At 42.8% G+C, this 22,827-nt stretch overlaps 1 protein-coding gene across 1 annotated transcript in view; it reads left to right on the top strand.

The window, feature by feature from the left end:
* MGMT (O-6-methylguanine-DNA methyltransferase) overlaps nt 1-22,827 on the top strand; it is a 331,696-nt gene that overhangs the window by 230,421 nt on the left and 78,448 nt on the right. The window contains exon 4 of the mRNA XM_044445700.1: nt 14,142-14,302. Within this exon, the coding sequence (XP_044301635.1) occupies nt 14,142-14,302 (161 nt within the window). The remainder of the gene's footprint in view (nt 1-14,141; nt 14,303-22,827) is intronic.

Genomic DNA, 22,827 nt, shown 5'->3' on the forward strand with positions numbered 1-22,827 from the left:
AAATTTAGGATACTGTAATCCATTGTGCATATCAAAATCAGAATAGCAAATGTTCTTAATTAATGATCTCACAGAACATCCAGTCAGAAAGATTTTCTGAGCAGACATTTGCATGTTGCTTGTGCATACAGCATTTTATTCTGAAGTGCATAAATAAATCCTTCACTGCACTGCAATCCTGTGCCTATATGGACTGCCTAAAATTCCACTGAAGGTAGTAAGACATATACTGCAAATGGGATGCAGACTTACAATGAAGTCCTTTTTAGAAATTCTTTAGTAAAACCTCAAACTAAATGTTAACAACTTAAGAAACATCTATACAAATAATTATAGTTGAAAGAACCCCACTGTATTTTAATTCTCAAGCTCTTTTTAAAATCCTTATTACTAATACATTCTTGTTTATAAGAAGTTAATTTAAAATTAGGCAAAATAACTTGTCTTTCATAAGGGCAATACACTTCTTGAAAAGCTGTTTTTATTCATTGGTTTAGCTGTGAAAAGCAAACACAACATAGACATAAGGCTATCTGAACTCTTTATTTGCCACATTTACAATATTAATAACACTGTTTCCAGAAGTTGTCACATCAAGTAAAAGATCTTCATTCCAGATTGCCTTTTGGGGCCAAATTGAGGCAGGATGCATGCATTTAATGAATTGTAGTCTCAAGTAGTCATTTTTGTAAATAATTAGCTTCATTGGAAGAATAAGTTAGCATATTGTATGCATCTAATGTTTCAAATGTACATACCACAAACTTTCCTATTAATCAACAGTCAAGCAATGTAAGTTGGGTCTCATACATAATGAATTGTGCTTAAGCCTCCTGGGTTTCATTGATAGAAAAATAAAAGAAAACACATGTGTAGTAAGCTTTTGAATATAATTTAACTAGATTGCTCTGCATCCTGTAATTGTTTTGGAATCATTAGGGAATAGACAATTCGTCTGTAATTTTGGGGATAGTTCTGCCTTCATCTATCAAAGAACACCACTTAAATGACATTAAGGTGTTGATGTAACAACTTTTTAAACTTCCACATGGAATTTATGACATATTTTTAGATTCTAAAAGAACTTATTGTTTATTTTCATTCTCTGTGTTTGGTTTTGTAACCTTTTTGGGAAAATGATTAAAGGGTGGTATAAAAGTACAAGCAATCAATATATATTAATAAAACCATCACAAGAAATACAGCATGTGTTTCTTTTAAAGTCACATTATTACACCACATTTATTCTGCAGGCTAGGCAACTGATACTGAAGAAAACATAAAATATGAAAATGGTAAAGGGATAAGTTTATAGGATTGGGAGTTACATTTGCTATGGCAATTGATGGAGGGATTGGCTCCAGCTTGTAGGCTACCTGGTTAAAAATAAAAGATCTCAGCTGCAGCAGAAAGTGTCATCTGAGCATGTCTCCCAGTGATCTTTGTGGCCCAGATTGATTTCACTGTGGTTCTGCTTGTGGTCTCCAGGCACTGAACCAATGTTAGAAACCTAACTCATTTCCTGTACCTGCTGATTGTCATGATGGGTATATACTTCCTATAGTATCACACGCAGTTCACCTGTGTATATTAGAGCAGAAGGATGCTACTTCACACATATCCTACTTAATGGCATTTCCACAATCAGCTGGATGGCCACAGTGTGAAGGGAATTTGAACTAAATGAACACTTGGTCCAATCCAGCAGGGATCATGTTGCAGTCAAGGACCATAAGCACCACACTGAAGTAGTCATGTTATCAGTCCTAGTACTCCATTTTGCTGACTCAGTCTCCTGTAATACTGTTGTTCTAAAGATAGTAGAACTGGCTGGTGTTTGATAAGAATCTGAGATATCCTCTTCTATTTATAATATCTTGGTTGGATTAGTACTCTTTCACACATTTTTGTGTGAACATTCTTTGTGTTTATGTTTCAAGAAGATGGTTGTTGGTGAGCTGGAGAGTTGTAATTCCAAAAGAGGCTTTAGTTCAAAAATTGTAAAGTATACTAATGCACCTATCAGTGACAATATACACATGGCCAGTGTTCTAAGAAAAACACATTCTATCTCTTTCATTATAGTTTAATACTCTATGCTCTTTGCAGTACAAAGAAAGAAAAGGGAGAATGAAGAGAAATGGTATTAAAACAAAAGAAGCATATTACATGAATACATATAGATGTTTCAGGGGCTTCTGTAACTTCTGTGCCGGTTGAAGAGAACATTTTGGAAAAACATGTGGCTCAGTTAATATTATCTGTTGATGCCTCTAATGCCATACTAGTTTATGGTGATGATGTGGTACTAGAACCCAATACTGATAGGAATTATACCAAAAGTATGTTTTCCAAAAGCTGACTTTGCAGTTTTGCTGGAGCAGCAGTTCAGTTTATTAAAATGTGAATATCAGAGCAAGAGGCAATGGAGGAAGGCAGCAAGGATGATTCGGGGACATGAGGCAAAGCTTCCATGAAACTTGAGAAAGCTAGGCATGTTCAGCCTCAAGAATATAAGACTGGGAAAGTGATATGATAGTACTGTACAAGTTGTCATAAAGAGGAAGGACAAGATCTCATCTTGAACATCTTGAGTGCAGGACACGGAATAATGGACTTAAGTTAAAAGAAACCAGATTCAGACTAGACACCAGGAAGAATTTCTTCACAGTGAGAGCAGTACAATAATGAAACCTGCTACCTGGGGAGGTTGTAGGCTCTTTCTCACTACAGACATTCTGAAAGCAACTGGACAGTCATTTGAGTGGGATGGTGTAGCTTAGTGTCCTGCAATAGCAGGAGGTTGGACCTTATGGCCTTCTAGCTCCTTCAAACTCTACTATTCTATGATCACTTTTTCCTTGCTCGGGCAGGAAAGACAGGCGCGATCGTGGCCATCTCCTCCAAACAGCATGACCGTAATCGCACCCATCTTCCCTGCACGAGCATGACTGCGGCCATAGATGGGCAGGGAAGACGGACACAATCGTGATCATCACCTCTTGCAGAGTTCACGACCTGAGGCAACATTTTTCTGAAATTTATGTTCATGACCTGATTTGGGCTGTGGAGTCATCAGTACGCTGATGACACCCACTCTACCATTCTTTTACATCTACCTTACAACTGAAGGTATAATTAAAAGACCTGCCTTAAGCACCAAGACACAAATGTACCCAGGTTTGTGACTGACATATTTGTGCTTTGTTTTTGTTTAGTTTTTTTCCCATTATCCAAGAGCAAATAGGTCGAAGTTCTAGAGGAACCTCTAGCAGAAGCTTCTCTTGACCCCTCACAGATCATCTGAATTCAGCCTGGCATTCATTAGATTCTTAAGCTATATGGTTTAATAAATGCTAATGATTGGATCCAGATAGGCAGAGCAATCAGAAGTGTTAAGATTCAATAAGGATTTTTTTTTTAATCTCCAGTTAAACTGGCAGAAAATGTATTACATCCACACCTCCTCTGGGCCTGCATCCAAGACTCTTCCTGGATGGGGAGGAGCAATCACTAGGGGGAAAATAAAAGTAAGTAAAATTGTATCACCTGCAACCAACCTGGAAACACAATCCACAGCACAAACACAGTCCACCTAGCAGCAGAGTCAGCCAGTAAAAGACCACAAATTACCACACACTTGCACTTGCTCTCATGAATGCTGCTACACACTAACTTGAACAACCCACCTCCCTGCTGAGTGCATAACAGACAAAAGGCCTGGGAGATTGGCAGCAAGTTAGCCCCCATAGTGGTGCTGCCTAGAAATGTGGTCAGTATTGAGATGCTGTTGGTTAAAATCCTAGAAAGAGCCTAGGGTTGTTAATTTCTAGTGATTTTCCCCCGTACAGAATGGGGGGGGGGGGAGGGGAACAGTCTCTCAGCCCATGTGATGCAGCCTCATTGCTCATCCCACAATAAACACATCATAGTACAAAACCACAACGAATAATAGCTTGCAGTGCAGAAGATGCTCTGTTTAATGGGAGGTGATCAAGAACACCTCCTCCTGCCATAGGATATAAAAGCAACCTAGGGCTGAAAACCAAAGGGATGTCATGAATGAAATTTTATAAGACATGCTTCCTTAACAATAGGCAAAGATGAACAGCTTGCGGCAGGAAGTTGATGCAGAGGACATACTTTGGCCACTGTGTGAGAGGCAGTGCTGCTCTAGGGACAGTGAAATGGACAGCCGGGTTGACCACCAGGGTCAAGAAAACAAATTCAGATGATGAGACCAGAGAATTCTTTGCCCCATGAGAGCTGTCAACCTGGAACACAAGGGGAGTGCTGCCATACAGATGACGCAGTCCAAGGAGTTTGCACTCGTACATATTTCTATATTCTCTTCATGTCTTCATCACTCCCAAGTCTCTTTTGTCACTCATTGCCCAACTGCTCTGCCATGCTGTTTGTCCTACTGGAGATTCATTTGGCCCCTGGATCTGTAGGCTATTGAACGATCTGGAGCACAGCTGATAACACAAATCTGAATGATAAATTGATCTGAGCCGAGTTTCCTCAGCTTCCTTTCAACCTCATATCTCCTAGATTGGAAGACACTTCACTCCAGCAATCTACCCTGCAGGTACTATCTTTTTGCATTTTGTCCTTACTTTCTACCACTTAAAGTTAATAATTATAAAAAGAATCTTCTTCACTTTTTGGTCTCTTTTTCACCACCTTTTTTTCACTTAATGGCCTCTGATCCAGCCTTCCATAACTGCACTTCATGTGTATCTTGCCTGCGCTCAGCAGATGGTCACTCCCTCTGCCTCAGTGAGGAGCACATGGTTGAGACTCGCCCACACTGCCAGGCCTTCAAAGAAAAAATCCACTGGCAACAGGCCAACCATCTAAAATAGGCCCTCTGGCAGTGGTCCCTCTTCATGGCCAAGTCCATGAAGGAGAGACGGTGAGACCATAAGGCCTGGGAAGAGGTCCAAGAAAATAGCTGCTACTGTAACCAAGCAGTGGCCTGCTGTGACCAGGGCTGTCACCCCTTATAAAAAGAGATGCTGCATGAGCCCTCAACCACCTACCTCATGATCAACTGGCTTCTCAGCTGCTGGCCACCCCTTGACACCAAACCCTGGAGCTGTGCTGATTGGGACCCTTGCTGTCTCCAGGATGGATTCACCAGGACACCACTCTCCTGTGTGCAAGTTACTTCCGCCAACTCCTGCACCCTCAAGGTAGCACATTGCATGTCACCACACGATCTTCCAAGGACCCATCCAACTTTCTCCTCCTCGATTGGGACTACAACTCAGACAAGTTCTCGGAACCCTTGGGTCTTCATTGTGGTCTCTGTGCATCGCACGTATAGGCTTTGATGCTCCACACAAGGCCTATATTGGATAGAAACTTCTATAACTCAGCATCACACAGTGGGCAGGACCCTTGCCCTTTCAGGTCCTTTCAGTTTGCCAGCCGCTGCTGCACCATGCCAAGGAACGCGCAACAGGGCCACAGAGCAGTCCAGTTTCTCTTCAGGAGTCTCTATTACTGGTTGCTGCCAGGTCAGGCCAGATACCTGGTGATGCCAACATTGGGATGACAGTCTCTGCCAGGAGCCTGCTGACTTAGACCCATGGCAGCATCTCACTGACACCAAGCATAGCCACTGCAGCAGCAACCACTGCTGGGCCCATGTGCATGAGCACATTCCATATCAAGCCCACACTGACATCACACCTTGTGATGTTGATTGGCTGTGACATAATCCCACAGCTAACTGATGCCATACTAAGCCTGCACCAATGCAGCCTTCTCTAAGCACCAGGATGCCACTACTTAGTGCTAGGATGACACTGCCTCTGACGCTGACTTCCCCAACAACCACCACAACCACACTGCTGCTACCTGCCTTTGCCAGCCCAGCACTGGGCACAACCGAGGCTGCCCTGCAACACATGCTGCCCTGCAACACATGGTCACACTTCAGAGGCCTACAGCCACTGCTCACAATGCCCCTGACAGCCAGCCTCTCACCGCTCACCAGCCACTCAACAAGAGCTCCCGCCACTCAGCTACCATTGCTCCAGTGAGTCAAGTCATCCTTACACTTCTGATTCCACCTGCTTGCTCTTCCCAGCTCCTTCAGTGCCTTCACCCTACACCACAGCCCAAGATCAGGAGTCTGTGTCTCCCTCTGAGGAGAGGGGAAGATTCAGAAACATGGTGCTCTGAATTGCAGGCAACCTGGGGTTCCAGACAACTCGACCAACAGAACCAGAGGCTGACTCTGTCTTTGGCACCCTGGACACAGAAACGTCTGCCCTGTTCACTATCCTCTTCCTACTGGCCCTGCTGCAAACAGTGCAACAGTCCTGGAGGTCTGCTGCTGTGCTGTCTGCATCACACAAGATCAAATCCACCTACTTGGTTACAGTCAAGGCAGTGCCGTTCCTTCACCACCATCCCAAGCCAAACTCTGTGATAGTGGAATCAATGCAGGGGACCTCCCAACAAGAACACACTGCACCAGTTGACAGGGAGAGATGATGCCTGGATGGCCTCGCCAAGCGAGTCTACGTAGCTGCTTTGCTGGGAGTCTGTGTATCCAGCTACGAGGCCACCATGGCCAGGGACAAGGCCTTCCTGTGGGAGAAGATGGTGTCCATGACTGAACATCTCCTAGATGACCTCCAAAAGGCCACCCATCTGGTTCACTCCGAGGCAGCAAAACTGGCAAGACATCAAATAGACATTGTAAGACACCACTTCAGCTATGATAAGGAAGTGATGATGGGTGCTGTGGCCATCCATGCATGGCTGCAATCAGTGGGCCTCCCCCAGGAGACACAGGTGAGAATAGAAGACATGCCCTTCAATAGAGAGGGACTATTCAACACCCGCACAGATAAGAGCATGAACCTCCTCCAAAACGCCCAGATCACAGCCAGGTGCATGGGAATCAAAACTAAGTGGCCACTCCCCTCTCCCAAACACCGCTGTCAGAAGGCACGATGCCCAGCCACAGCAGAGTCTCCTTCCCAAATGTCAGGAGCCCAGGCAGCACCCACCCTCTCACTGTCCCATCCACCTACATCAACTTACAGGACACTTAATTTCTCCCAGCATGGGAGGCAATAACATCCAATCCCTGGGTCCTGCCTATAGTGGAATTGGGCTACAAGATTTAATTTGACACCCTCCCATCCCTCAGCCAGATTAAGACCACCCTACCCTCACAGAGGCTGTTGGCAGATGTGGAGGCCCTGCTGGCCAAAGGGACCATAGAAAAGGTGGACCTGCATAGAGGTTTCTATTCCCACTACTTCATCATGCCTAAATGGGACAGAGGCCTCAGACTGCTCCTCAACCTAAGGGATATCAATAGGTTCATTACAGTCAGGAGGTTCCAAATGACCTCTCTGCAAGGCATCCTTCCCCTCCTAAGGCAAGAGAGCTGGCTCACCTCAATTCACCTCACTTCAAGGAAGCCTATTTCCTATATCTCTTTCAAACATGCATATAGATACTTTCTCCACAGTCAGATTGGCAGGAGGCTTTCCAGTCCTCAGTCCTGCCTTTGGCCTTGCCACTGTGCCCTGAGTCACAAAATGCATGGTGGTGGTCTGCGCCTACCTATGGCTGCAGGGTGTCCAGGTCCTCCTATACCTTGATGAATAGCTCCTGGCAGCCCCCTCAAGGACTGACCTCCTGAACATGGTACATACCACCTGCATCCTCCTGCGGAACCTGAGAATCTTGATTAATCATGGTAAGTCTGTTCTCTCCCCCTCCCAGTCCATTGTCTTCATAGGGGCTTCCAAAGCATTCCTCCTGCAATGGAGAGCAGAGGCCTTCAGTTCACTGGCCATGTCCATCAGGACTGCTGACTGCTCTGCAGCACACACCATACAGAGATTCCTGGGCTTCATGGTCACCATGGTGTCTAGTGTGCTTCATCCACCTCCACATGAGATCACTCCAGCTCTGGTTTATGGAAACCTTCCGTGTGAACAAGGACCCCCATGCCAGCATGCTGTTTCCCCCATCACCAGTGCGGTGCTCCCTACACTGGTGGTCCACCATGGAGAATCTCATTGACAGGGTCCACTTTAACCCTCCCAAAGCTACAGTGACAGTTTAAACAGATGCCTCAAACACTGGCTGGGGTGCACACTGTGGCGACAAATGCACCCAGGGCCTATTGGATTGCTGCAAAGCACAGCTGCACATCAACTTCCTGGAGATGTTAGCCATCCACAAGGCCCTGATGTCCTTTCAGGAATCCTGAGAGGCCAGCATGTTCAAATCATGGACAACACCACCATCATTTACTACCTGAACAACCAGGGTGTCACTCGGTCCTCCCTGCTCATCACCCTGGCATCCAGCATCTAGGGCTGGTCTCAGCTTTAAAGTAGACGGTGATCATACCCCTCCTGAAAGAAGGCAAGCCTGGACCCAGAAGGTGTTAACTACAGACCTGCTGCCAACATTCCCTCTTTGGGCAAGGGGTTCCAATGGGTGATGGCTGGGCAGCTCCAGGCACTCTTGGAGGAAACTGACCATAAGGATCCATTTCAGTCTAGCTTCGGACCTGGTTTCAGGACTGAAGCTGCCTTGGTCATTTTGTGGGATGATCTTTGCCAGGAGAAAGACAGAAGGAGTGCATCCCTGATGGTTTTCCTGGATCTCTTAGCACCTTTCTGTACCATTGACCATGATATACTTCTGGATAGGCTGATTGGATTGGAAGTTGGAGGCACTGCTTGGCAGTCAATTCCAGAGGATGCTGCTGGAGCGTAACACTGCAGCCCCATGGCAATTACATCTTGGAGTGCCACAGGGTTCCATCCTATTCTCCATGCTGTTTAACATCTACATGAAACCACTGGGAGAGGTCATCCAGAAGTTTGGGCTGAAGTAGCATCAGTATGCTAATGACACACAGCTCCATCTCTTATTTACATTAATCCAGATGAAGCAGTGATGACTCTGACCCAGTGTCTGAGCAGGGTGATGGGCTAGATGTGGGCTAATAAATTGAAGCATAATCTAGACAAGATGAAGGTACTGTTGGTAGGTGGAATGTCAGTCCAGGGGGTTGATCTTCCCCTAAAGGACACAGTAAGGAGCTTGGCGGTGCTCCTGGACTCAGAATTCTTTCTGGAGTCCCAGGTGGCATCTGTAGCCAGAAGAACCTCCAATCAACATCTGTTGATACACCACCTATGTCCCTATCTGGACAGGCAGAACCTAGCAATGGTAATCCATGCTGTGGGAAGCTCGTATTTGGACTACTGTAACGTGGTTTATGTGGGACTGCCCTTGAACACAGTCCAGAAACTTCAATTGGTACAAAATAGGACAACTCATCTGCTGACAAGGACAGGCAAACATGAACATATAAGGCTTGTTCTCTATCACTTTCACTGATTGCCAGTTGAAGTCCAGACCAGCTTTAAAGTGCTTACAGTGTTGTATAAAGCCCTAAATGGATTATGGCCTGGATATCTAAAGGAACGTCTCCTCCCATATACACTTACACAGACCCTAGGATCATCTACACAGGTCCTTTCTGGGAGGAAGGTGGCCACTAGGGGAAGAGCCTTCTTGGATGTGGCAGAACCAGCTCCCCAGGGAGGTGCATCTGGTGCTGACCCCTTTATACATTCCAGTGCCAGGTCAAGACCTATTTATTTTCTCAATATTTTAATTACTAAATTACGCAATTTTATACTGGTTTTTATTCATATTATCATTGGTATATGATGGAATAGCTGTTATTTTGATGTTATATATTGTTATTATTCTTTGTTAACTGTTGTATATACTGTTTGAATCTTGATGTTCATAGTTCAAGTCCTAGTGACATCAGATTTCTTTATTATGTCATGTTTTATATGATTATGGTTGTACATCATTCTGAGAGCTTTCTTGCTGAATAAATGGTCTATAAAAGCCATAAATACATTCATACTGATCCAACTAACCTAGTATAGTTGACACTGACTTGTAGTTGCTCTCCAGGGTTTTCAGTAGGATTCTCTCTCAGTCCTGCTTTGAGATGCTGTGGATTGAACCTGGGGCCTTCTGCATACCAGGCAGGTCAACTACCACTGAGCTGTGGTCCTACCTATTGCTGGATCATGGTAACTAACAAGGAAAAGAGCCATATGAACCCACTTTCTCTGTAACCATATGAACCCGCTTTCTCAAAAACCTGGGTAATCAGAAGTGGGGGTGGGGTGGAGAGATAAGTCCTTTTGTCCTCTTGTTTGTATAAAGTCGAATACAGTTCAGAACTTCTGTTGTTCATTACCCTACTTGAGAATTCCTGAAGAAATGCTCTGGATGGAATTGAGAAAGACAGACCAGGATGGAGGAGAGAAGAGGAAAAGAAAAATGGTTATTGGAAATGGAACATAGGTAGAAAGATTTCCCCAAGCCAGGTGGCCCCTTTCATGAGGTGCAGGAATATATATACTTAGGGCTATATATATATAAATTGTTTTTAGGAAGTGAGATAGTTCATGATGGCTTCTTTTTTTAAAATGATAGAACATACTTAAAGCTCTAGAACCTCCTGGATAATGGCATCATATATTCTTGACTCTTCTTTTGCTATAATCTGTCTATAGCTATGTGGCAAAAGTTAAAATAGAGGGGGAGGACAAAATATAAAGAATAAAGTTTGCAGAGATTGATTATATCCTTTGCTGTGCAGAAGCTACTGAACTTATGTAGAAGCCAAAGTCTGAAATGGTAAAATTCTGAAATACTGAAATACCAGTATTTCACAGAGTGCACTTTCTGTCTCTGCCCTTGCCCCTCTGCCTTCAAAATTTTATGCAAGCAAGTCCCTGGCAGTGGGCATATAAGCATAGGAAAAAACAAAACAATGAGCAGACTGTTCAAGTCTCCCTTCTCATTTAAAAGTCTGGCACATTCATGCCACATTTCATGTTGCCCTTCTAAATAAGTCCTATGGTCTAGTAATGTGCAAGGGAAAAGGCAAGCTTATACGAAGAAACATAGAAAACAGAGTGAGTCAGAAGGGGTCTCCCGGGCCATCTAGTCTGACCTCCGGCACCAGCCGGCTCTGCTCACGACATGCCCACCATGTGGACGTCCAGCTGATGGAACGGCTAGCTCAAAGTATAGATCCTGGTCTAATAGTTCTCCTTCGTGATCTGTGTGCATCAGATCACGTGCTCTGTGCTCTGTGTGGTACACACGTGCTCTGTGCTCTGGCTCTGTGCTCATGTGTGGTGCTTGTTCAGAAGTTTCCAAAGCTGATTAATTAGTATTTGGTGGGAGCCTGGCCTCTAGGCATGACCAGTATGTGGGAGGGGCCCCCATTGAATTTCTTTGCAATTGTTCTTTGGCTACCATTGTGAGCAATTCAGGAAGTTCTTCCCCTGCTTCACGTACCTTATTTTTTTCCAGCATCTCCCCCTCATTTGTTTTTTTTTTTTTTCTCCAATGTTCTTTGGTCATCTCTTCTCTCTTCTCCTACCAAGAAAGCAAGACAGACAGACAGACAGACATTTCAGAAAAACTTAGCCTCGGGTCGTGAACTCCACATCGGGTGACGATTGCGATCATGCGCATCTTCCCTGACTGAGCGTGACCGCGCTCGTGCCCATCTATGCAGTCGCGATCACGCAGGGAAGACAGGCGCAATTGCAGTCATGCTGTTCTGGGGAGATGTTATCCGATGCTTAGCTGCTGGGGTGATGCTGGGGTGACTTGACTTGCGTGTCGACAGAGAGGGCTCTGCGTGCCTGCTGCGGCACACGTGCCATAGGTTTGCCACCACTGACCTGGATGTTTGAACCAGAGCAGACTACCTTCAGTAAGGCCATCCTCTCTTTCCTCCCTTGTTGAGTGACATCACCTCCTCTGAGAGGTAAGCTTACCAGTCGCCCATATGTATGATGCCCAGAGGCCACAAAGGAGAAAGTCAGGTTGCCTACCTGTAACTTTCATTCCCTGAGTGGTCATCTGTGCATTCACACATACCCACCTGCCATCCGCACTAGTGTCACTTTCTGACACCATGTTCAGGTATCTCTCCCTCACCATTGCACAGGGAGGAACAGTATTGGATTGCAGTCTCATATGGAACTGAAGTCTTGGTGGGAGCCCCACCCCATAAGTTGGGCATGTCTAGGTGCTGGGCCTCTGCCAAATACTAATTAATCATTTCTGGAAACTTCTCAAATAAGCTCCACACATGCACGCAGAGCCCATAGGTGTGAATGCCTGGAGAACTAATCAAAGAATGAAAGTTACAGATAGGCAACTTGCCTTTTTCAGGTTCTCCCTTCTTGAGATATCTCTGGGCTCCTGAGCCTTTAACACCCATTCCTGGCCATTTTATGGCCTACCAGTGCATTTCCCGGATTCCCTTTTGGCACATGCAGCATGCATCCCTTCCTAACTGTGTCTGGGGCACCATTCCACATCCTGTGTCCCATCAACTCCATCAATTATGGTTTGTGGTAAGTGACAGTGGGAATCGTAGTGTAAACCATCTGGATGGAGAGGACTGGTCTGAAAGATCCAAGCCTTGCTGGGTTCTATTTGCATATAAAGAAAAAGTCATTGTCAATGGTATTGGGTTGAATGCTTCTTATTGAGCATCAGTGGAAAGGCTAGAAGACATAGGTGTCAGGCCTTCTCTGCTGTTTGTCTTCTGTGCCTTGGACAATGCTCAGGCAAGCAGCCAAGACATAAGTCACTCTCATACAAACTGCAAGGGTGAAGGAATGTGACTGGTGAGGGATAAAACAGATGCACTTGGAACAGATGGGAGCATCCTGCCTCCATGCTGTGCAGAGTTGTAGCCCAGCTGCTGCTTGCTGTGAGCTCAGCAACATGGTGGGTGTGATCCATACTTGATGGGCAGCTGCCTGTAGAGAGAAGAGTTCTCTGTGGAGCTGGGGAAAGGGAAAACTGTAAGCCACAGCTGATCACACATAGTTCAAGTGTGGGCATGCCTGATGGCATGTAGTTGAGGTGATGGTGAAGTAAGAATACTGCTGCTGGAGTGTGTCAGGCTCCCCATGACATCAGTGCATCAAGCATTCCCTCTTCCTTAGGAAATGAAGGAAGAATGCATGAGTGTGCTTTTACCTGTCCTGTTCTCCTCTTGAAACTGAGCAGGGCCTTTGTGGGTGAAAGCACATACAACTTGCATCGCTTTGAACCCTGCTTTCTGATTCTGAAAAATGCAGACATAATTTGAATAAATAAAACACATTCATAGATCATTTGAAATAGCACTGTTTAAAGTTTTGAATATTTAGGATGTGATTTAACACAGCTAGCTCTTGTCTCTAGAGCCCCTGTCTTCTAGAAATTGGCTTTGCTTTAGTGTCCTTGTATCTGTACACAGAATGCCAAATGGACATCCAGTGACTTCCCAATTATTTTCTTTGTAGCCATGTTCATATGATTAGCACAGCTCACCATGGCTTTTTTAAGGTTCAGAGAGTCAGTATAGGCTAATAGGCAGGATAGAAATCTAATAAATAATTAAGTTTCAGGATGTTCCAAGTTATTGTTAGCAGACAAGGCTATGACTTGTTAGATCAATTGCAGCCTTCTGAAAGCACAAATACCAAAACCTGGTTTTTATTTTTTGAATCTTTTGCACATGTTTCACCTATTTGTTTAGGTAGACATGTATTCCCACAGATTGTTTATCTTGCTTTCTAGTTACAGGCATTGCTGGGCACTTCTACTGTTGCTATGAAGTGCTTCAGTCATGTCTACATACTTAAAGAGAGGAAGCATTTTTCCTTCTAAAATACATATTCTTAGCTTTTCAGCCTTGAAATCACTTTTATTATGGGTATAGAAAGTTAGAAGTACCCATTTCAGCCTCCTCAAAGAATATGGCACATAAGTAAGCATTACCTGAGTTTGCCACAGGAACAGAAACTGAGCTGCTTTATTTCAGTTCCTTTCTTCTAATTTGATTCTCATTTCTCTAAATACATTGTTTTCTGATTTTGTATTTGGAGTTGAGGAGATTCACTCTGTGTGACGTTTGTTTAATACGTATCCTACTCTTCTCTTTGTAGCAGTCTAAAAATAAAAACCAAACAAACAAAACCCTCTTTTGCTGTTAGACTGCGAACTTTATTAAGCTAATGTTATCATTCTTCCAGCACTGTGAAGGCCTTGGTGTCTTGTGAAGTATGTGAAACCCCAGAGGAAATTCCGGAACCACTAAAACAGTGTGCAGCTTGGCTTCAGGCCTATTTCTGTGAGCCCTGGATGACAGAGAAGCTTCCAATGCCTTCTTTCCACCACCCACTTCTAGAGCAAGGTCTGTATATCTAGAAGTGTTGCATTTAGTGTTTGTTATATACCCTTTAAACTTTTCCCCACTGCATGGGGGGTGCTTACCTGTGAGTAGCTTCCTTCTAGCTAAGAAATGAATTAGGTGACCTAATAATACGGGCAGCAGCCAATACATGGGTATCTCCTATGAAATAAACATTCTTCCTCTTTCCTTGGTGCAGTAATGATTCTATGGGAAAGGCCCATACAATCAACACCTGTCAATATGGTTGTGTCAATTAAGTATTTTATTTATTTATATGCTGTCCTATAACATAAAGGGCACTTTAGGTGGCTTACAATAAAAGCACAGACAATAACAATAAAATCAACAGTACAAGAATAAAATAAAGAATCTGATATGCAGGGCAAAAAAATCACAGCAAACTGCAGTATGTTAAACAATGTTAAAAACCAAATTGGCTACTAAAAACACTTGTTCTCTTTTTAAAAAAGTCTTTAGCTGACACCCAAAGGCACGAGTGATGGCACCAGGTGTGCTTCCTTAGGGAGGGTGTTCCATAAGTGAGGTGCAATCACAAAGAAGGCCCTTCTCCTAGCTATTTCTTCTTTCACTTCATTAGTGGGAAGAAAGTGATATATGGAGAAAGGCATTTCCTCGGATATTGTGACCCCAAGCTGTTTACACCCTTTTATGTTGGTGTGAAGAATTTTTTTATTAAACATTTTTTAAATTTTTAAAAACATTTTATTGATTATACACACAACTGACCATTTAATGGGCTGAAAGAGATAGGATGTATTTACAAAGCTGCATTTAAAATTTACACATTTTAAGACATTCCCAATATTTGACATATTAGCTTTGGCATGAAGTTACAAACACAAATCCTCAGTATTTCAATTTGCTGGGTTTTTCCTAAATCAGATAATTTAAGAATAAACAGTGAGATTATGTGAAACTGCAGGTTTTGAAACAGATGTTTAATGTATTGTTGCTATTAAGACTTTTTAAAGTATAGACACGAGGGGGTTGTTTTGCTGTATTTTAATTAGCTCAATTTCTCTCTAACTGATATCTGACAGCAGAAATTATAGCAATCTAATTTTTCAGTTATAATATAGGGATGATAACAAAAAATCAACTGCAGTTCTAAAGGATGGTACTGAATCCTGTCTAAGAATTATGCCCAAACAACCACATGTTCAGCAGTGTTTCCATTCTGGCAAGCAGTGGCAGAGGATACTGGGTGTTTTTTTCATATTCCAGAAGTATTTGTGCATTTCTTTTAGGAGTTCTGCCTTTTGGGCAAATTTTCATTTTTTCCCTTTTCTCTGTCTTTCACCAAAGCACATCTATGCAGTTATGGGAATCTGAAAAGCCTTGCTTGGTCAGTGTCTGTTGTCAAAGTACACTAGGTACCAACTATAGACATTGACCAAGGGAAGCTGCAAATAGGTTGCATTGTGTTCATTTTATGAATGTCAGATGGTAAGTGGTCAAGTGAAAGGAAAGATACGAGGAGATACTTGCTTGCAAAATGGGGTGGTATGTAGATCTACAGACTCTTAAATGGCATTGATTATCTGGATCTATTTCAGTCAGGGTTCAGGATGGGTTTTCGTGCAGAAATTGCTAAAATTTAGCATAGAAATTGCTTTGATCACCCTGTATGATGACTTACGCTTATGGAGAGAGATAGGGAATGCAACCCAGTTGATACTTCTGGATTTCAATGGCTTTTGAAAGCATGGACCATGGTAATCTTCTAGGATGAGTTGGGAGTGCAGAATACTGCATCACAGTGGTTCCACTCCTGCTTGGAGGGTCAGCTTTGGAAGAAAGTGCTTGAACATTGCTTGGCCCATCGATTGTCCAGCATGGGATTCCTCAGAGGACAGTCCTGTCCCCTATTCAATTCAGAATCTACATGAAACTGCTGGATGGGGTCATCCAGAGGTTTGGGAGCACACTGATGACACGCAGCTCTATATCTCATTTTCATTTTCAGCAGGTGAAGCTATGACAATGGACTGGGTGAGGGTGAACAAACTGAAGCTCAATCCAGGCAAGATTGAGATGCTGTTGGTGGGCAGTTCCTTTGACCAGGTGGAGGGCACTAAACCTGTTCTAGATGAGGTTGCACTCCCCTTGAAGGAGCAGGTTCAAAGCTTGAGGGCTGCTCCTTGAGCCATCTTTGTCACTTGAGGCCCAGTTGATCTTAGTGCCAGTTTTGGCTGGTGGCTTAACTACATCACCATCTGGACAGAGAGAATCTGACTTCAATGCTTTCTGCTCTAGTAATCTCTAAACTAGATTATTGCAATGTGCTTTATGTAGGGCTGCCCCTGAAGACAGTTTAGAACTGGAAGCTTATGCAAAATGTGACAAACTGTAATAAACTGGACTATCCAAACATATAACTTTTGTCCCAACTCACTTGCATAGGTTGCCCATATGCTTCTGAAGGTGGTGGTTTTAATCTCTAAAGCCCTACCTAACTTCAAGCCACAATGCCTGACTGAACACCACTCACAGCCACATGGTACATGGATACTCCTCTCCATATTTGAGACCTCCAAATACCTTCCCTAAAGGAGCCTTAGCTGGTGGCAAAAAGGAAGAGGGCCTTCTCAGTGGTAGCCCCCAAATTATGGAATGATCTCCCCACAGAAGTCTGCTTGGCATGATCTTTACTATCTTTACTGTGGCATCAGGTAAAGACTGCTGAGGCATATACCAATTTCTAATAGTACAGGACGGTCAGGGAATGTATTGTCAGTTGTTTTTCTGCAGTCATAACAGTATGAATTCATTTTACCTGTTTAATTATAAGAATGTGCTTTAAAATGTGGTTTTTAAAAATTAATCTAATTTTATTACATTGTTCTTTTTTCTATGTTATGCTTGATTAAATTGATTTTTGTTCACTGGCCAGATACCTTTGGCTTTTGAGCAGTGAACAAATTAAGGAAATGAATAAATAAATCATTTCATTCATGATAAAGATTTGTCTGGCCCTGAGAGAGCTCCATATTCTATACCTGTTGCCCCATTTCCCAAGACTCCGGGTATTCAAGAAAGTGGGAAAGGTCAAGCCACCCCATTTATGGTGTCGTGAGTCAGGCATCCCTTCCCAACTAACGCAATCACTCCAGCAATTGCTAAAAGAGTCTTTATTCCAGACAGCTACGAAGTGTTCACAAACTCCAAAAGTACACTCAAGGTAGAAAGTTGACCTCTTGCTCTGACTAACATCACCCCAAACTTTGCTTATGAACCCTTCGGGGCTGGTCTCTGGAGGGAGGTGCACTCTGGACGTGTACTTGCTTGCTGCTCCTCCAATCGCATTTCCAGTTTACGAGTAAGCCTGTGCAATCAAGCATCCTAAACTCCCACGGAACTCTCACCAGCTTGTTCTCTATCAGCTTCTTTCCCACAATCAAGAATAGTAGGGGGTGCCATGTTTGTCCTTGAAGTGCTTTGATCCTCCTCTGTCTTAGATTGGCCCCCTGGGGATGGTTCGCCACCTGAAGCCTCACCCATCTCAACAACTCCAATCTCAGAGTGAGAACTCTGAGTTTCTACTGGGACAAATATTAACTCCCCTTCTTCTAAGCTTTTGTTCCCACCAGAGCCCTTGATATCTCTCTCTCTCTCTCTCTCTCTCTCTCTCTCTCTCTCTCTCTCTCTTTCTTTCTGATTGAACTTCTATGCCGCCCCATTCGCCGAAGCCCTCCAAGTACTTACCCTCCTAATTTCCTTCACGGAGGGTTCCCGGAGAAGGGCCTCTCCCGCTGATCTCAAGGGGTGGGTGGGCATATATGGACATAAGCACTCCTTCAGGACCCAAGCCGTTAAGGGCTTTATAGGTTATAACCAACACCTTGAATTGGGCCTGGACTTCAGTGGGGAGCCAGTGATGCTGACGGAGAACTGGAGTCATGTGAACATAATGCCCAGTCCCCGTCAGCAGCCTGGCAGCTCTATTTTAAACCTGGGAATCTCATCCGAATGTGCACACACAACATATGGTAGCACTTTTTTCTTTTACAAGCAGATTTTTTGACAAGACTAATCAGCGTTGTTTGACAGTGGTATATGCATACTTTGCTGTCTACTCCAAAGAGTCTAGTGACTAGTTGGGATAACTTGAGAAGCCTTTCTGCAAATGCTCAAGGGTATTTTGTCTTAGTTGCATGTGTGCATCCCCAGTCTGTGTTTATTTAGAATTACAATTACTTTGAATTACTTAGAATTATTTCAATTCAATTGCTTAGCATTACTTACAATTTTACAAAAGTAAAATTGGCATGCCTCCTAAAAGAGTAGTATGTCAAAAATAAATGAAACTGACCAGTCTTACATCATGTTCATTCTTCTTGGTTTCTTTGTTCACAGAGAACTTTTTGAATGCTTAACATTTTGTGCCCAGGCTTGCACAGTCCAGCATCCTCTTCATGCAGTAGCAAACCAGTTGCTCCTAGGAAGCCCACAAGCAGGACAGGAGTCCAACAGCCCCCTGTCCTGACCAAGTTTTTCCTTAACTGTATACATAGTCATACTTCATCAGATATAGGAGGTAGCTGATAAAGGGTACTGCATGACATTGGTCATTGGGATCCTATTACCACTTGGACTTGATGTCACCTTTCCCATTTTGTGGTATATATTATAGTGGAACTTCTCTTCTTGTGATTTGGAGTAACCTCCAGCCATTTTGAAGGGGTTTAGCATTTTTGATTCTGCCTTTCAACTAATTCCATCATTTCGAAGACATTTTCTCTGCTGAAGTAAAATGTGACTGTGTTGGACTTCCTAGGCAACTGTCATCTGAATTAGTTAAGGATGGTTAACAAATCATCTTACAATGGGGCATGGGTTCTTGCTGGTTTACAAACCACCCAAGCAGGTCACCCCCATTGGGTTCAGATAATATTAGAAGTCCTGCCTGGCAGGAGTAATTATGGAAATCAGGCCAGTGCATGCAGGGTAGTTAACAAGCTTATTAACCATGCTTTATTAACCATCTTTCTGTTGCAGGAACAGAACCAATGGAAGTTTGTTCATTGGTTTGTATCTATCTTGCTGATTCTTCAAAGAACTCAGAGCAGCATTTTATCTTCAACCACCCTCTGATGTAGATTGGACTCTAAGTAAGATGTAAATATAATAAGGAGATTCCCCTCGCCCCATAAATGCATTCAAGCTATGCTTGTGCATCAACATTGCATCAGTCTTTATGAATTCTAGAATGCAACTAGGAAGAATGAGAGAAAACATTGGTGTCACTGTGGTCATAACAAGGATAATGGGAATTGGTACAACTCTGGAAAAAGCTCAGACAAAGGAAGTTCTGAACCATCCCTAATTAATAGAAGGGCTTTGTTTTGCCACCACATCTATTCAATTATGCTGCAATACTGTCGGTATGCTGATGTTTCCTTGCATAGTTTTCCCCTGCTAGAATCATATATCCAACCCTGGGGACCACTGTTCATACAAGATATGTGGATGGTGCTTTTCTGCTTGGCAAAAACATAGCAGTGCTGAAATAGTTCTTAAATAGTTTAACTTAAAGTGTTCCATCACATTCTAAAATCTAAACTCTGGGTGCAGGTATGCCCTAAAGAATCAACTAAATGAAAAAGAAACAAGTAATATGTAGTACTCAGCCCGCTTTGTAGGCTACATTCAGTTGACTAAGGAGTTGTATGTTATTCTCCCTCTCTGTAATTCTTGAACGCAGGACCATCTAAAGAAATTGAATGGTAGGAGATTTGGAGAAGATAAAATAAAGTACTTTACTGTGTTGGGCACCATAGTTTAAGAAAGATGCAGACAAGCTGCAAAGAGTTCAAAGGAAGGCAACAAAAATGATCCAGGGACTGGAAACAAAGCCCTGTGAGAAGAGATTGAAAACTGGGCATGTTTAGCCTCAAGAGGAGAAAATTGAGGGGAGATATGATAGTATTCTACAAGTAGTTGAAAGGTTGTCACAAAGAGGAAGGCCAGGATCTCTTCTCAATCACACCAGAGTGCAGGACCTAGGATAACGGCCTCAAGTAACGCAAAGCCAGATTCCAGCTACTTGTAAGGAAAAGTTTCCTGACTTTTAGAGCAGTATGACAATGGAACCAATTACCTAGGACATTTGTGGGCCATCCCAGCTAGAGGCATTCCAGATGTAACTGGACAGTCATTTGAGAGGGATGGTTTAACTTCGAGTCCTGCAATGAGCAGAAGGTTGGACCTGATGGCCCTCTGGCCCCTTCCAAATCTACTATTCTATGGTTCTATTGTATGCAGCATATACTTTGCTTGCATAAGATGTCGAGATGCTTGCAAACCTGGATGGTTTGAAAGGGGGTTTGGACTGATATATGGAGAAAAAGCCATCAACAGTTACCAGTCATGCTAGGTATATTATAATTTCCAGTTTCAAAGGCAGAATGTGTCTCAATACCAGTTGCTGGGAAAATATGATGAAGAAACTGCTGTCGCTCTCATATTTTGCTTGTCTTTTTCATAGGCATCTGGTTGCAAGCAGAATACAGGAATAAATAGGTCTTTGGCCAGTTCAGCACTGCTTTTCTTAAATTTTTATGGTGGAGCCACTGCTGTGCATTAGGGTTATGGTTCATAGACATGGTAGTGAATTATGATTGGACTAATTATGCTAAATAAAGGATCATTCTGCTAAAAGAGCTACATCCAGCACAATGGATATGCAATGGAGCCTGAAAAGGAGTGAATGATTGTCAGATTACGTTATCAGGACTATTAAAAATAAACCCTATAAAGTACAATGCAGAATGTTTGTAATTTTGAGTTCTCAATATTGCCTGTTTGGTATTTTAAACCTTTTCATTAAACAAGTGTGGACAATTATGGAAGTAGGTCCATTGCAAAAGGTCTACCTTACTGTAGAGCAGTTAACCACAGATGGAGTACAGTTTGTAATGTTCGATGACCTTCTGCGCTACATTTTTGAAACCTAGAAATGGGGTCTTTGTGTGTGTGCTTATCAACTTAACATGAGAATTTTAAGAGGCCATTTTTCCTTCCTTTGGTTCAGTTATTTGAATTTGGACTGAGAGCAGGTGTGTATATTTTATAGCTGAAAAAGGGAATATTAAATAAAAGTGTTAGCCAATATTTTGATGTCTAACATGGTTATAGTTATTAGGCATGGATTTTTGCTTTCAGTTACAGAATATTGTGTCAAATACATTTTAAAGTCTAAAAAATAAAGTCCTGAATTGTCTGCAGTTTTGTATCTTATCACTGATCATATTTTCTTTAAGTGAGCTCTAGGTGTCAGATTAACAGGTGAAGTGAGGGGTATTTTCAAATAGTGAGACTTTGACTGAAGTTAGAGAAGAGCAATAGCAAAAGGATCCAAATACAAGCAAGAAAAGAGAACTTCTCAGCATAAATTATGAATCAATTTTCATACAGGGGAAGGGATGAGCAAATTGACTGAATATATATTGTATTTATAGATTTTACTGTAAGCCGTCCAGAGACAGAAGTGATGGACAGCCTAGAACTACTCTAAATACATACATACATACATACATACATACATACATACATACATACATACATACAGCTCTGAGTGGACTGATCCTGGAATCAGTGTTGCCATAGATGAATTTACAGGCTTAGCCACTGGAAAAATATCCTGAGGCTGTCTTCCTCAGTAAAATGAGAGTAGTACATTTTCAGACCAGCTGGTTTGTTAAAGAAATGAAAAGAAAATTGGGTACCAAATAAATAAATAAAAATAAATAAGGCTTCCCTCTGCCTGTGACTAATAGCAGCCCCCAGGCAATACTGTTTCTCTACCAAGCAGCAGTCACCTCAGAATGAGACCCTTTGGAAACCTACGTTTTTCTTTGCTGTGTTGTTCAGTCAGGTCACAGTGCAAAAGGTGCATAAACCTCTAATTTAGAGGAAATGGTTCTTCTCTGTGCCTTAATTTAAGTCTCCTGGTGTTTGGTTGTCCATAAAGTCAGTTGTCCATGTACACAGAGTTTTACTGACAAATTCTATTCATTGTACAGTATTTCCTTTTTATCTTAGTGTTCATCCCAACCAGCAAAGGTTCAATATGAAATTAAAGGATAAAGGATTTGCACACATACTCCTGGTAAAACTATGCCTGTTCAGAATTAGGCAGAATTTATCGGGTCTAAGGCCCTTAACACATGCTCTTTGAAATGAATTGTAACCCTGAGAAGGACCAAACATATATGATCTTGTCAAAGAAGCTGAGTGATTTACTCATAGGAGAAGGCATCCAGAGTTCATTCTTCTCCAGTTGGGGTATTTTTGAATTAGTAGACTCTTACAACAAACAGCCTATTGTCCAGAACCTTGCACAGGGCATTTCTCATCCTTTGGGTGGTACTGCCTTTTGGAACATGTAGGCTATGCCAAATGTTTCTTTTTCAGTGGGAGTGACTCCCCGCCCTGAGCAGCTCTGCCTGTTCAAGAGAACAGTTGGGTGCAGACACCAATAATATGTATTTTTTTTCTTTTTT

This window comes from Varanus komodoensis, unplaced genomic scaffold (genome assembly GCF_004798865.1).
Source record: "Varanus komodoensis strain SLA01 unplaced genomic scaffold, ASM479886v1 scaffold49, whole genome shotgun sequence".
Taxonomy (NCBI): domain Eukaryota; kingdom Metazoa; phylum Chordata; class Lepidosauria; order Squamata; family Varanidae; genus Varanus; species Varanus komodoensis.